Source organism: Panthera onca, chromosome B3, assembly GCF_046562875.1.
Source record: "Panthera onca isolate mPanOnc1 chromosome B3, mPanOnc1 haplotype 2, whole genome shotgun sequence".
NCBI lineage: Eukaryota > Metazoa > Chordata > Mammalia > Carnivora > Felidae > Panthera > Panthera onca.
Window position 1 is genome coordinate 52,410,036 of NC_138344.1, and position 11,936 is coordinate 52,421,971.

Here is an 11,936-nt window from a genome sequence, read left to right on the forward strand (position 1 = left end):
GTGGGGCAAGATGGCTCAAAATGGACCCTCAAGATATACAAGCCCTTCAGACACCAGCAGAGGGGCTGATGCCATCTGGCCAATGTCTGGAATTGAAGGACAAATGGGTGTTCTCCAGAAATGAAAGCACACTCTAAAGTCACTTCTTGGGGAAATACTTATTACAAATTTTCCTTCTGGGGCTGAATCTTTGAAAAGGAAGAGGAAAAACCAGAAGGCAGTGCAGAACATCTGTCTGGACAATAACAACCATAGAAAATTTGCCCATTATTATCTTCCTTGAAGATTAATCAAAATTAGAGATGAAATGAAATCTTCAGTTAACTTATTTTGGTGTACAGGTAAGAGAAAGGAACAAGGCAAAATAAGGACTTAGTTTTTTAAAAAAACATATCCATTTCTAAGTGTGTTTTGGGCCCCTGTCTGCTGTGGTCCAATGCTTAGTTTACTTTAAGTCATTTCAAGACTGAAGCTGAAAGTGTCTAAAAAGCAAAAATCTGAATTGTTTTTAAAAGGACAAATTATGGGGGCACCTGGGTGGCTCTGTTGGCTAAATGTCCGACTTCGGCTCAGATCACGATCTCATGGCTTGTGGGTTCGGGCCCTGCGTCGGGCTCTGGGCTGATAGCTCAGATTCTGGAGCCTGTTTCGGATTCTGTGTCTCCCTTTCTCTGCCCCTCCCCTGTTCACACTCTGTCTCTGTCTCTCTCAAAAATAAATAAACATAAAAAAATAATAATAAAAATAAAATAAAAGGATAAATTATGTTATACACACTGTTCCCACTAATAGAGGAAAATAAATGTAGCCTTTTTTTGTTTTTTAAAGATTTACAATAAGATTTGAGGCTGAGCAGTTCAGGCAGGGATGTTGACTTCTCTCCTCATCTGCACAGGGCTCACCTCAATGTCCCAAACACGTTCAGTGACTGTTTGCTGAACAAATAAATGAACCCTCTGTTAACAAGAAGATTAAATTATCCTGAAATTCCACCTTTCATGATTATCCTTTCCTAAATATTTCTATGACTAGCATACTTCTTTTGAAAAAAATTGATGTGATCTCTTTTCCCTGGGGTTACAATAAATTTCATTGAAGATTGCATTTAGAAACTGAAAACAGGAAGAAAAAAACCCCACCCACACATTTCCTGGAATTATTTTTTCTATTCCACATGGTCAGAAAACAGTGTTTACCTGAATCAATACTTTTCAGTAGTGCATAGAAGTTTGGGAAATATTGGAGTTCCTCAAAGTTGTCTTCATTGTAGATTTTAGTTCTTCTTTCCAAGCCATTTGTCAAGGTTAAGGTATTAGATACTGTTTCATCATTTTGTCCATTAGTAAAACCATCTTGAATTGCTGCCATTGGAGTCTACAAAATCAATAAAAAATAAACATTTTGTTAGAGCTAATTACCTTCCAGCTTGATTCTTTCCTCTTTGGTGCCCTTGAATGTGAAGTGAAATAACACCTCCTCCTTTGCAAGCTCCTGTAGGATCAAACACTTTTCCAGGCATATGGGCATCTAGCCACATAGAAAGGTCACTGGGGCTGACAGACATATGCTTCACCTGAGGACCCTGGCTCCTGCTCCTGGAGAATAGACAGGGAATTTCTAGGTTCCCACTTGGCCAAGTTCTCCTCTATCAGTTCTTGTGAATGTCTTCTCATAAGACTGCTTTTTACCAAGCAGGAGAACTTTGAAGTTACAGAATATGTGGTGCCAAGATACAGGAAATCATGTGAGAACATCTAACACCAACAGAGCAGTCACACCTTGGGGACTTCTCCGTGAAATGTTAAGAGCTATCTGGAAGGGTACACAGGACACTTTTCTCCCAGACCTGATCCATTTCCAGTGTTCTGCATCTTAGTTAATGATCCATTGTCCATTCAGCGGACTAAACAGAAATTTAACAGTCTTCCTTGTCACTCCCTCTTCATTTCCTCCATATAATTCATCAGTAGTCTTGTTGGCTCTACTTTCAAGATTTATCCCAAATTTGTACATTTCTCTCTTTCTCCATTACCTGGCTCTAGTCCAAGTTGCTTTCATCTCTTACTTTCTAACCATGTAACATCAACCACTTCCAATCTATTCACTGTATTTTCCATGTTATAGCCAGAGTTATCTTTTAAAAAGTATGGTCACATAACTCCTTTGCTTAAAGTCCTGCAGTGTTTTCCCATTGGTCCTACAATGAAGGTCAGAATCCAAGGCCCTGCCTGGTCTGGCCTGGGTCCACCTCCCCTGGCTTATCTCTCACTGCTCTCTCTGTGTGCAGCCACCCTGCCCTTGTTGCAATACTTAGCTACTCCACACATTCTTCTCTACACACGGCCTCTCACGGTCACAGCCTTCAGTGTTTGGCTCAAGTCACTTCCTCAGGGAAGCCTTCCCTGAGCCTAAGTCCAGAATAGGCTCCCTTTTTATGAAGTCTCATAGAACCATGTTTCTTTCCTCATAGCACTTGAGGCAGTTGCAGTGAAAATATGTGAGTATTTGAAGACCATCTACTTCTTCCATTAGACCTTAAGCTTCGTGAAAGCAGGGATTCTATCTTTTGAAATAAGCATGTATCTCCAGTTCTTGGTTCATAATTGGTACCTCAATAAATATTTATTGAATGAATTAATATTTCATTTGCATCGATGCATTTAAATGACATGAGCAAACAGGTCAAGCATATGAATGTTTTAGAGATGGGTGAAAAAGGAGTACAAAATGGGAATGAAGGAAAATACAGTAGCTGTGTCACTTTCAGTTCAGATGGTAAGCTTGAGTGAATGTCATGAGCCCTTTGATAAATCAAAAATGTTTTGGGTGGATCTTCAAAAGCTGTTTAAAAAAATGAAAGCTGGTGGAGATTGGAAGTAGAGAGAGCAAAAGAGAGCTGTTATGCTATCTAGTAAAAAAAAATGCAGACCCGATTTCTGTTTTCTAGCCTCCTCTAAAAGAGGATTGTAAGCCTATACACTCTTTTTCCTTGTATTTGGGATAAGACGTTGGAGGGGATGAGGAGCCATGGGTCTAGGTGCTGTGATGGAGAAAATAGGAGAGGTGAAGAGTTTGATTTTTTTCTTATATATAACCCTCTTTGGTCAGCTCATCTAGAGTTTTACAGGGAATTCAAAGAGGGGAGAAAGATTTTTGTAGCTTGGCTGATGCAGAAGAAAAGATGAAGAGGCACAGAGTCCAGGGAGGGGAAGGAAGGATGGGTGACTAGTCTAAGTAAAGGACAGTTCCAGGCCTCTGAACCAAAGAAAAGAGGAACGAGCAGGTGGAAGTGCACAGGATAGAATGGCGAAGCATATTCAGGCAACTAGCTCCGGGGAGTATACAGGCTGGTGTGGCAGAGGACCAAATCAACCCAAGTTTCTGTTTTTGGGATCTGGAGGCAGATGATGACATTCTGTGAACAGAAGTTGTATACCGAAAGAGCTGCGAAATATTTGATTTCAGTTCACTGACATTATACAAGCAGTTGTTTTGTGGAATGGTTATAACATTGCCACATAGCATTATGGATTAATTTACGTGGAGTATAAGACATAACCTTTACTGTGTAATATAGTATAACCTATATCTTCATTTTCAACATAGAGTTGATTTATATATTTTAACTTGATATTTTGTGAGTATATATTTTATGTGGGTTAAATGTGTCACATACTCCAAATCTTCTCTGGCATCAAGTGAGGTATTACTTATATACAGATTGTATTAATTATATACAAATACAGGTGGACACATACATTCATGCACATGCATATATACACATATCCATAACATATGCATATGAATTCACATATACATACCACTTTCTCTGGTATTTTTCCAGCCTGACTTTCAGTCACGCTTATGGGTTTATTGGGTTCCTCCTCATAAGTGTTGGCTTCCTTTGAGATCAGTTTTTGTAAAACCTCTGCTACTTCATCTTCTAGTGTGTGTGCCTGGCTTTCTGTGATCTGTTAAAAAGTAGAAACATATGTAACTATTATTCTCATATTTATGATTAAAAAATCTAGACTAAACTCTGAACTTGAACACATTTTTATGCAATGAGAGAATCTTCTGGTCCCTCTTTCTAGATAGCCCTTGTTTATGCCTCTGTTTGTTGTTGGACATTCCCCAGAACTCCTGGGAAAAAGTGCCTTTGGGCCATGCAAGTGATTAGCCTGTCTGTTGGAATCTATGGAACACTTATTTCTCAACCGTCAGCTACAAGTCATGACTAGGGAACCTCTGAAACAGGCACATTTAGGACCTTAGTAAAGCCTGGTAGGGCTGTATAAGGGCTGGGAGCCTGGCTGGGAGAGGATCAAATTGAATTGCTTACAGTTTCCCAAACATGGCATGCCTTTGTTCCTGTTATTCTCTTCTCATAATTCACGTATATTTTACTGCTGCTGGTTAAATCCTAATGATCCTTTTTTTTAAATGTTTTATTTATTTTTGAGAGAGAGGGAGCACAAGTAGGGGAAGGGTAGAGAGAGTGGAAGACAGAGGATCTGAAGTGAGTTCCATGCTTATCAGTAGGGAGCCTGATGCGGGGCTCGATACCATGAACCATGAGATCATGACTGGAGCTGAAGTCAGTTGCTCAATTGACTGAGCCACCCAGGAGCTGCCTAACTGTTTTAAGCTGACTTTAAACAGTTCCTTCTCTGAAGTTCTTCTTTATTGCCGAATTGGATATGGCCCATCCTCTGGCATGCTGAACTGCTTTTATGGTTTTGATGCAGCTTGCATTGTGGACGTGTGCGTATTTGTGTGGCTCTTCTGGTAGACTATAAATTCCTAGAGGGAAAGAATGTTGTCATATTTGTCCTCAAAACCTACAGTGCCTAATATAAAGTAGATGTATTATAAACACTTGGCTACAACTCAGATCATGTGGCTTGGCTTCTTAGTAAATTCCAAACTGTACTAAGAAATGGGTTTATTCTTATGCATGACTTACTAGGCCAAGATTCAACAGTTTAGAAACAATCTTGTCAAATACTCCTCTGTCATTTTCCTCATAAATCCTGGTAGCAATTTTCTGGACAATGTCTTCAGCAGTTAAAGGAGTTCCATCTAGTTGATGAAGGCCATCTGGATCATCTAGACAGAGCAATCACAGTTTCACATTATAGTTATCATAGGCCTATTTCAGGATCATACTATACTTACAATCTATACCTTGTTCTTGTACACTTAGATATATTTGGAATGTATTTATGATACTGCTTCATTCACATAAATTGTTGGTTTGAAATATAATTTTGCTTAAAGTTAAGAACCTATGATGATAATGGAAATTCTGAAATCTTCTTACGTGACTGTAAGAAAAAGGAAGATCTGAAGACACCACAAAAGGCCTCTCTATTTTTTATTCTAATAATACAAACAAGATTACACTTTAAAATTTTACAGTATGCCACATTTGTATAGTATGCTATATTGTTCAAAACACTCTTCTACATATTATATAATTTGATATTCCATTTCCACACAAGGAGTAGACTGGTAACATCCACATGTGTATTTCTTCTGCTGGCAAATTCCTGGGCTGATGGTGGGGGAACCTGCCTCACACCCAGAATCAGAGAGGGTGTATTGAAGATTTTATGACTTATCTGGAATAAATATTTACTTCTAACTGAACATGTGTCAGAACTCCTTTATGGAAGACAGCTTAATGTGATAAGCCCCTTACTCCAGAGAATAGGGAACTTACTTTATGTGTATGAAATTTAAACTTTTAAAATGAGACAACAGATTTGAACAAAGCAATATGTAAATCTATGTAAATCTCTGCAGAGATGTTTGCAAATACGTATCCTTAGCTTTCCTGGGAATACACCAGCAACATTACTTCAGAGTACAGCAAGAGCCCATCCTGAGGAAGGACACAGTAGGGTTGGTGGCATATCCAAGAGAACTCTTGGGGAATCCGTTTGTCTTTTGTAACCTACACCACATCAAGCAATATGTTAATATGTGCAAGTTTACAAGGCACTTAACTCCTCCTGTCACCTCTAGCAGATCTGAAAGATCAGAATTTTAACCCATGATACCACTGTTACCTCTATATCCTTGGATGACTGTAAAGGGAGATAATAGGATTATCTGTTTCATGGGATTCTTATGCAGATCAGATGAAATAAGATGTAAATGTTCCTTTAAACTGCCAAGTACCATATGAAAGCTAATGTGCAGTATTATATGAAAGCTAAATGTCATTATATATAGTGGATTTGTACATGAAAAAAAGTAACTACGATTATCTTCTAGAGAAATGGAAATTGAGTCTCTGGTCAAATTCTGCCCCAATAATTCTGATCATATTTACTCAAAGAATGAAGAGCCTAATATTTCTAATCTGATCCTGTCCTTTTCTTCCATGGCTTTGGGGATTCAGACAAGGAGTTTCTCTCATGACCTTTCTTCTAGAATCTATACACCTGAAGATATATGCTGCCTTAGGCAGAACAGTTTCTTGTTGTTTGAAAAGAAGCTTAGGAAACTGAGTAGGGTGATTATAGACGGAGAACTGGAAGTTTCCTGGTAGTAGATTATTGCTGAACTGTCAACCAATCCATTAGCTATGAGCCCTTTGAGCCCTGTGTACCAGAGTGACTAATAAGCAGAAAAGACCCTAAGAAAAAAAAACCCATAAGATCAGTTCCCCTCCAGACTGACTGAAAATTGGGTTCATTATCCATTTTTTTCAGGAGCAGAGATTATTATTTAGGTCTGATGCTTCCATTTGTGGGTTGTAAGACTGACTCTAGGGATTAATGTGAAGCAGAAACTGCCCAAGGTCTGTGCAGAGGTGGAAAAATTTATTTCCCTTCCCACTTAATCCCTTAGGATCTGAAAAAAAGGAAGCATACTGTTTGCCTGCTGGAGCTGGAAAATAACTGAGATGACTGTTTTTCAGTTCATTTACTTCATAACAGGGAGAACATAAGCAACATTCTGAAGAAACAGCCTCTTCGCTTTGCTGCACTGCTGCATTCTCTTGAGCCAGGAACTTAGGACTCCACTAGCAGACCTTTGCTAGATGGGGTTAAGAGTTGACCACTTGGGCATTGCTCTTTACTTTCCATTGATTTTCCCTGGCTTCTCTAAAATGGACAGAATTACTCAGAGTGACTTCTTTTTTCTCATCAAGGAGTATTTTACCCTCCTACATATACCCTCAGAGGGAAGCCAAACATGAGTTCAATGTTCATAACTTTTTTAAAGCAGCTACAACATCCTAAGTGGGTGTGAAAGGGCCATCTTCCAAGTCATCATCTTCCCAGTTACTCTTTTAATCCTTGGCATCTATTATGGCACTTGGCATTCATTTGTCCAGTACATTTTTATTAAAGTCTTAATATGGGCCAGAACTGGAAACACACTGATAAATAGTTTAGGCATGATACCTAACTACACAGAGCTAACTGTCTAGTTCAAGTCTGAAACATAGCAATTGCTCAATGAATGTCTGTTTGGTGAATGCACTCAGGAGCCCTGAAACACTGCTTTATAAAAGAAATTTGGAAAAATCCTGAATCACATATACTGTAGAAAACACAGAAAAGGAGAAGTGATGGGCCCTACAAGCCCATCTGGAGGTTTCCTAAAAGTGTGAAAGTACCCTGCAGAAGTTCGGCTTCCTTACTCTCCCTTCTAGGATGTAAGTCTACATGACTCTGAGGTTCCAGTTAACTTGGTGTTCCCAAACCCACCTGGTTCCAGGATTCCCAAGGTATGAGAGGAGACCAGTAATTCACTCATAGAGCCCACTCTCTCCAACAATCTTCTCTGTAATTTCAGGTGGACTTGAATGACTCCTAGGGTAAACCTAGAGCTGTCAGGGCTAGTATTTCGTAGTTATAAACCCATTTGGGATGGTAATAAAATGTTGAACTATTTAAAATAAGTTACTCAGGTTAGTGGTTGGATCACAAACAGATCTATGCCTCTGCCTGCATATACAACCAGTTTGACCAAAAAAAAAAAATGTAGTCAAACATTAGACTAATTAAAAATTTTTTTTTAAATCAAATGGTCAGTTCAGTCAAAGTGGTTGAAACTATTTTATATGAAGCTATACCCAGTGTCTATTTCTAGTCTAAATATTTTAGGTTAAAAGTAGAATTCAAAAGAAATTTCCTTGAGTAGTATGCTATATGAAATGTTTCAAAATACAAACCATCTCCCTTATCCCATTCATATACAAAACAATTCTGAATTTTCCTCAGCCTGTGATATCCAATGAAAGTCAAATTTAATTGATAGTTGTGTTCTGGTGGAGATAACCAGCATAATGCTCTTGTGACCATGGAACATTAAAGAAAATCTGTAGTCACTCTTAAGCAGTGATTCTCAGCACAGAAAACACACTCTCTTCATCAATGCTTAGGTACAATAGTTCACTTATTCCCTTGCATATATTATTTTATTTGTTCATTCATTCATTTACTCATCTATTCATGCAGTGAATTCGTAAGCATTCAGACACTGGAGCTACAATGTTTCTGTACTAGTGAAGTTTTCAGTTTAATTAAGGAGGAAGGCAGAAATCATAAGTAGACACACTTAGGAACGTAAAATTACAAATTGCATTAAGTGTCATGTGTGAAAGGAACAGTTTTCTATCAGATCATGTGTATTGGATGAACACAGGAACCTGTCCTTGCAGGACCATGGAGGCCACAGTAAGGCTTTTGGTTTTTATCCCAAGAGAAATGGGAATCTACTAATGGGTTTTATGCAAGAGTATCAAGCTCATACTTGTATGTTGAAAAGATTACTCTGGCTGCTATGAGTTGGAGAAGGGCAGAGTGGATGCTGGAAGGTCCATGAGAAGATTTTGCTGTAGTTCAAGTGAGACATGATTAGAGTTTGGATAAGGTGATCAAGCATGGTGATCTTGGTGGTGATCAAGGTTAGAGGGATAAAACCCTACTATATATATTATATAATATATATACATTATATAATATAGATCATTTATATGTATGATATGTATGGTGTGTGTGTGTGTGTGTGTGTGTGTGTGTGTGTGTGTGTGTGTGTGTATAAAGTACTGGTTGCCTGCTGGAGCTGGAAAACAACTGAGATGACTGTTTTTCAGTCATATATGCAGTATATGAAGTCTGATATATACATACATATATATGAAGTCTGGGCTAATGTTAGGAGACATCAGGCTATGGATGGTGATTAAGGCCATGAAAAGGTTAGAATGACCTATGGAGAAAGATATGACTAGGAAGAGAACATTGAGAAGAAAATAATGATATTTCACCTTTTCTGGGGAATATTTTTTGATTTAATTAGTTGAGAATTAAAGATTTTTTTCTTTGTACTCATAGTTAAAATAAATTGGAATGTTAAAATGAATTTAATAGCATAAAATATAGACAGCAGATTTAAATTGATTTCAAAGCATCAGTAAAGGAAACTTAAAAAGAGAAACTAAAATTTGGGCTTCTGTGGAGCTTAGGCCTCACAGAAAAAACTGGGCTTTCTCTTCATTTTGGTCCTGACTAATAAAGGACAATGAATGTATAATGGCTGTTTTTAAAACGTAGGACTTTCTCCTAACCCACAATGGGAAACTCCAAATTAGAGCAAGCAAATAGGAAGCAAAAGTTCTTTTTCCTCATTTACCTTGAAATTTATGATTCAATCCGCTCTTAGTGGAATCATAATCATCAATCAGTCTTCGATTCTTGGTTGAATCGACATCTTCCACATTCAATTTATTATCATCTGGGGAGCTTCTTATGGATTGTCTTTCTTTCTCAATTTTTTCCTTTTCTGTTATTGCCTTTAGCAGGTTCAAGTTCTCAACAAAGGAGTAATTGCTTTCACCTGGCTTGTTTTCTAGAAGAAAAGCCCCCAAGCCCAACACATCCATTTTAGTTAAGATTTTCATAACCTACATTATTTAAATTAATATCAACATAATTTCTTTTTACCTGGAGGGTATGTTTTTTTAATCTTGTCTGCCTCTGCTTCAGCAATCTAGGAAGTAAATTGGAGATAGACCTGATTTTAAATCATTGCTCCCCCACTTATCCAATATGACAGCTAAATGATTCAATCTCTGTGGGATTTAGTTTTCTTATTTGAAAATGTAGATAATAATTTCTGTGTCAAACCACTACCACAAGGATTAAAAGAGATAAAATAAAGGGCAGATGGTCTATAAATATTAATTCCCTCTCCTATAATATTGGTGAGAGATAAATCTCAGATAAATTAAGCAGCCTTACAATAGAATGGATGTGATGTTGAGCTTACTGGGTTATTATACAGTCAGTCTTATGTATTATACAGAATTCTATGTATATAACTGTCAGGATATACAAATTTCCAAAACTATATTTTCAAGATCCTAAGTTCTGTCAATGTATTATTAAGCTCTTGAAATTTGTGAATTCAAAATAGCTAAAATGTTACAGCATAATTACATTAAATACAACTAAAATAAAATGAAATAGCGTTTATAATTTTACTTTTGACCTACCTGTTCATTCAAAGGTCTTTCTGCACTTAATTCGCTATTATGTAGAGGTTTGTCTAGAATCACCAAACACAAATATAAATTTAATTGTGCACTGGAAAGACACACTATGTCTCTTACTACATAAAATCTCCAAAAAAGAAAAACAAATATTAAGATAAATGTTTTTGGATGACTGTGGAACAAAAATATGTATTAACAAAGATAATCAAGATAATACAATAACAATCTTTATCATTGTTGCCTTGCTTATTATCCTGGTGTACTTACTGAGTTAATAAAATTGCACTTTTATTTTTCTGCCCAGAAATCTAACATATAGTTCTAACACTTGGCTCACCAGCTGTTTTCAACTAGATAGAGCATAATTTGGATTGGCATTATTAGCACATTAAAAGCTCTTTTATCATATACTGCACATATCATGAATAAAGTATCGGAGAAAGGTTATAAGACAACTAGAAAAAAAAATAGACAAAAAAACAGGCCACTTTGTAAGGCAGAAAAATCATCCCCCAGCCCCGTTTCAGAATAAGGTATTTCAAAACAACCCATGTTATTACTCTATCATTCAAAAAGTGTAGGGGGAAAAAAATCTGTCTTCCTGCTCTAAATTCGAACTGATTTCTGTCAATATGCACGGATACTGTCTGATCAGAAAACGAGGCAAGGTGATTTACAGTTCACGGGATTATGCCAAGCTTTACCTTTTCGTGGCGAAATAAAAGGGAGATGGGAAGAAAAGTGTCCACGTACCTTGGCTGCCTCCCGGCTTGGGGAAAGCTTGAATTGGGCTGCTTTGGAGCACCAACACCAGAATCCAAGTGCCGGTCCAAAGGAACCCCATTCTTCTACGCTTGGCTTCAGATACAGCCTGGCGCCGGGCTCCCTGAGCTGTGGCTTTTGTTATGAATGAAAAGGAGGAGTAAAAACAGGAAGAGCTAGGAGGGAGGGTGTGGGGAGGGTGAGTGGCAGGGACCCAGCGGCCGGTGGAGCTCCGCGCGGCTGCAGAGTAAAGCGATTAGAAAGGCTCCAGGCGCTCGGGAGTCAGGTCCTCAGGTGGAGGAGAGCGCTGTCCGCCGTGTGGGTGCTGAAGTTCCTGTGACGCGAAGCCGGCCGCGGGTCCGCTAGGGCGTAGCCTTACTCTCTCTCCTTCCTTTAGAGGAAGTGAGGAAGGAAGCGCATGCTCCTTGAGAGCCAGAGGCGGGAAGGGATGGCGTCAGCGACACCAACGCTACTCCAATCCCCCGAGAATGTAAGGGGGGAGGGGAGACTGGCAGGCTAGCGTATTTTCTGTGCCGCAGTCTTACGGGTGCTCCTGCGCTCAGGGTCACCTGGATTGCCATAAGCTTGGACGTCATTGTCGTAACTTCCCAACTAGACGTTACCTCAAGGACCAAATGACTTCCCTGCTCTTGCA

The 11,936-nt window shown here is 38.5% G+C and overlaps 1 protein-coding gene across 1 annotated transcript in view; it reads right to left on the reverse strand.

The window, feature by feature from the left end:
* The window catches only part of SCG3 (secretogranin III), a 33,708-nt gene extending 22,012 nt beyond the window's left edge, over positions 1 to 11,696 (reverse strand). Inside the window, exons 1-7 of the mRNA XM_078448616.2 lie at positions 11,273 to 11,696; positions 10,520 to 10,572; positions 9,969 to 10,014; positions 9,658 to 9,873; positions 4,967 to 5,109; positions 3,822 to 3,971; positions 1,197 to 1,374 (exon numbers count right to left, since the gene is read on the reverse strand). Coding sequence (XP_078304742.1) covers positions 1,197 to 1,374; positions 3,822 to 3,971; positions 4,967 to 5,109; positions 9,658 to 9,873; positions 9,969 to 10,014; positions 10,520 to 10,572; positions 11,273 to 11,363 — 877 coding nt within the window. The 5' untranslated portion in view covers positions 11,364 to 11,696. The remainder of the gene's footprint in view (positions 1 to 1,196; positions 1,375 to 3,821; positions 3,972 to 4,966; positions 5,110 to 9,657; positions 9,874 to 9,968; positions 10,015 to 10,519; positions 10,573 to 11,272) is intronic.
* Positions 11,697 to 11,936: the final 240 nt, after the last annotated feature.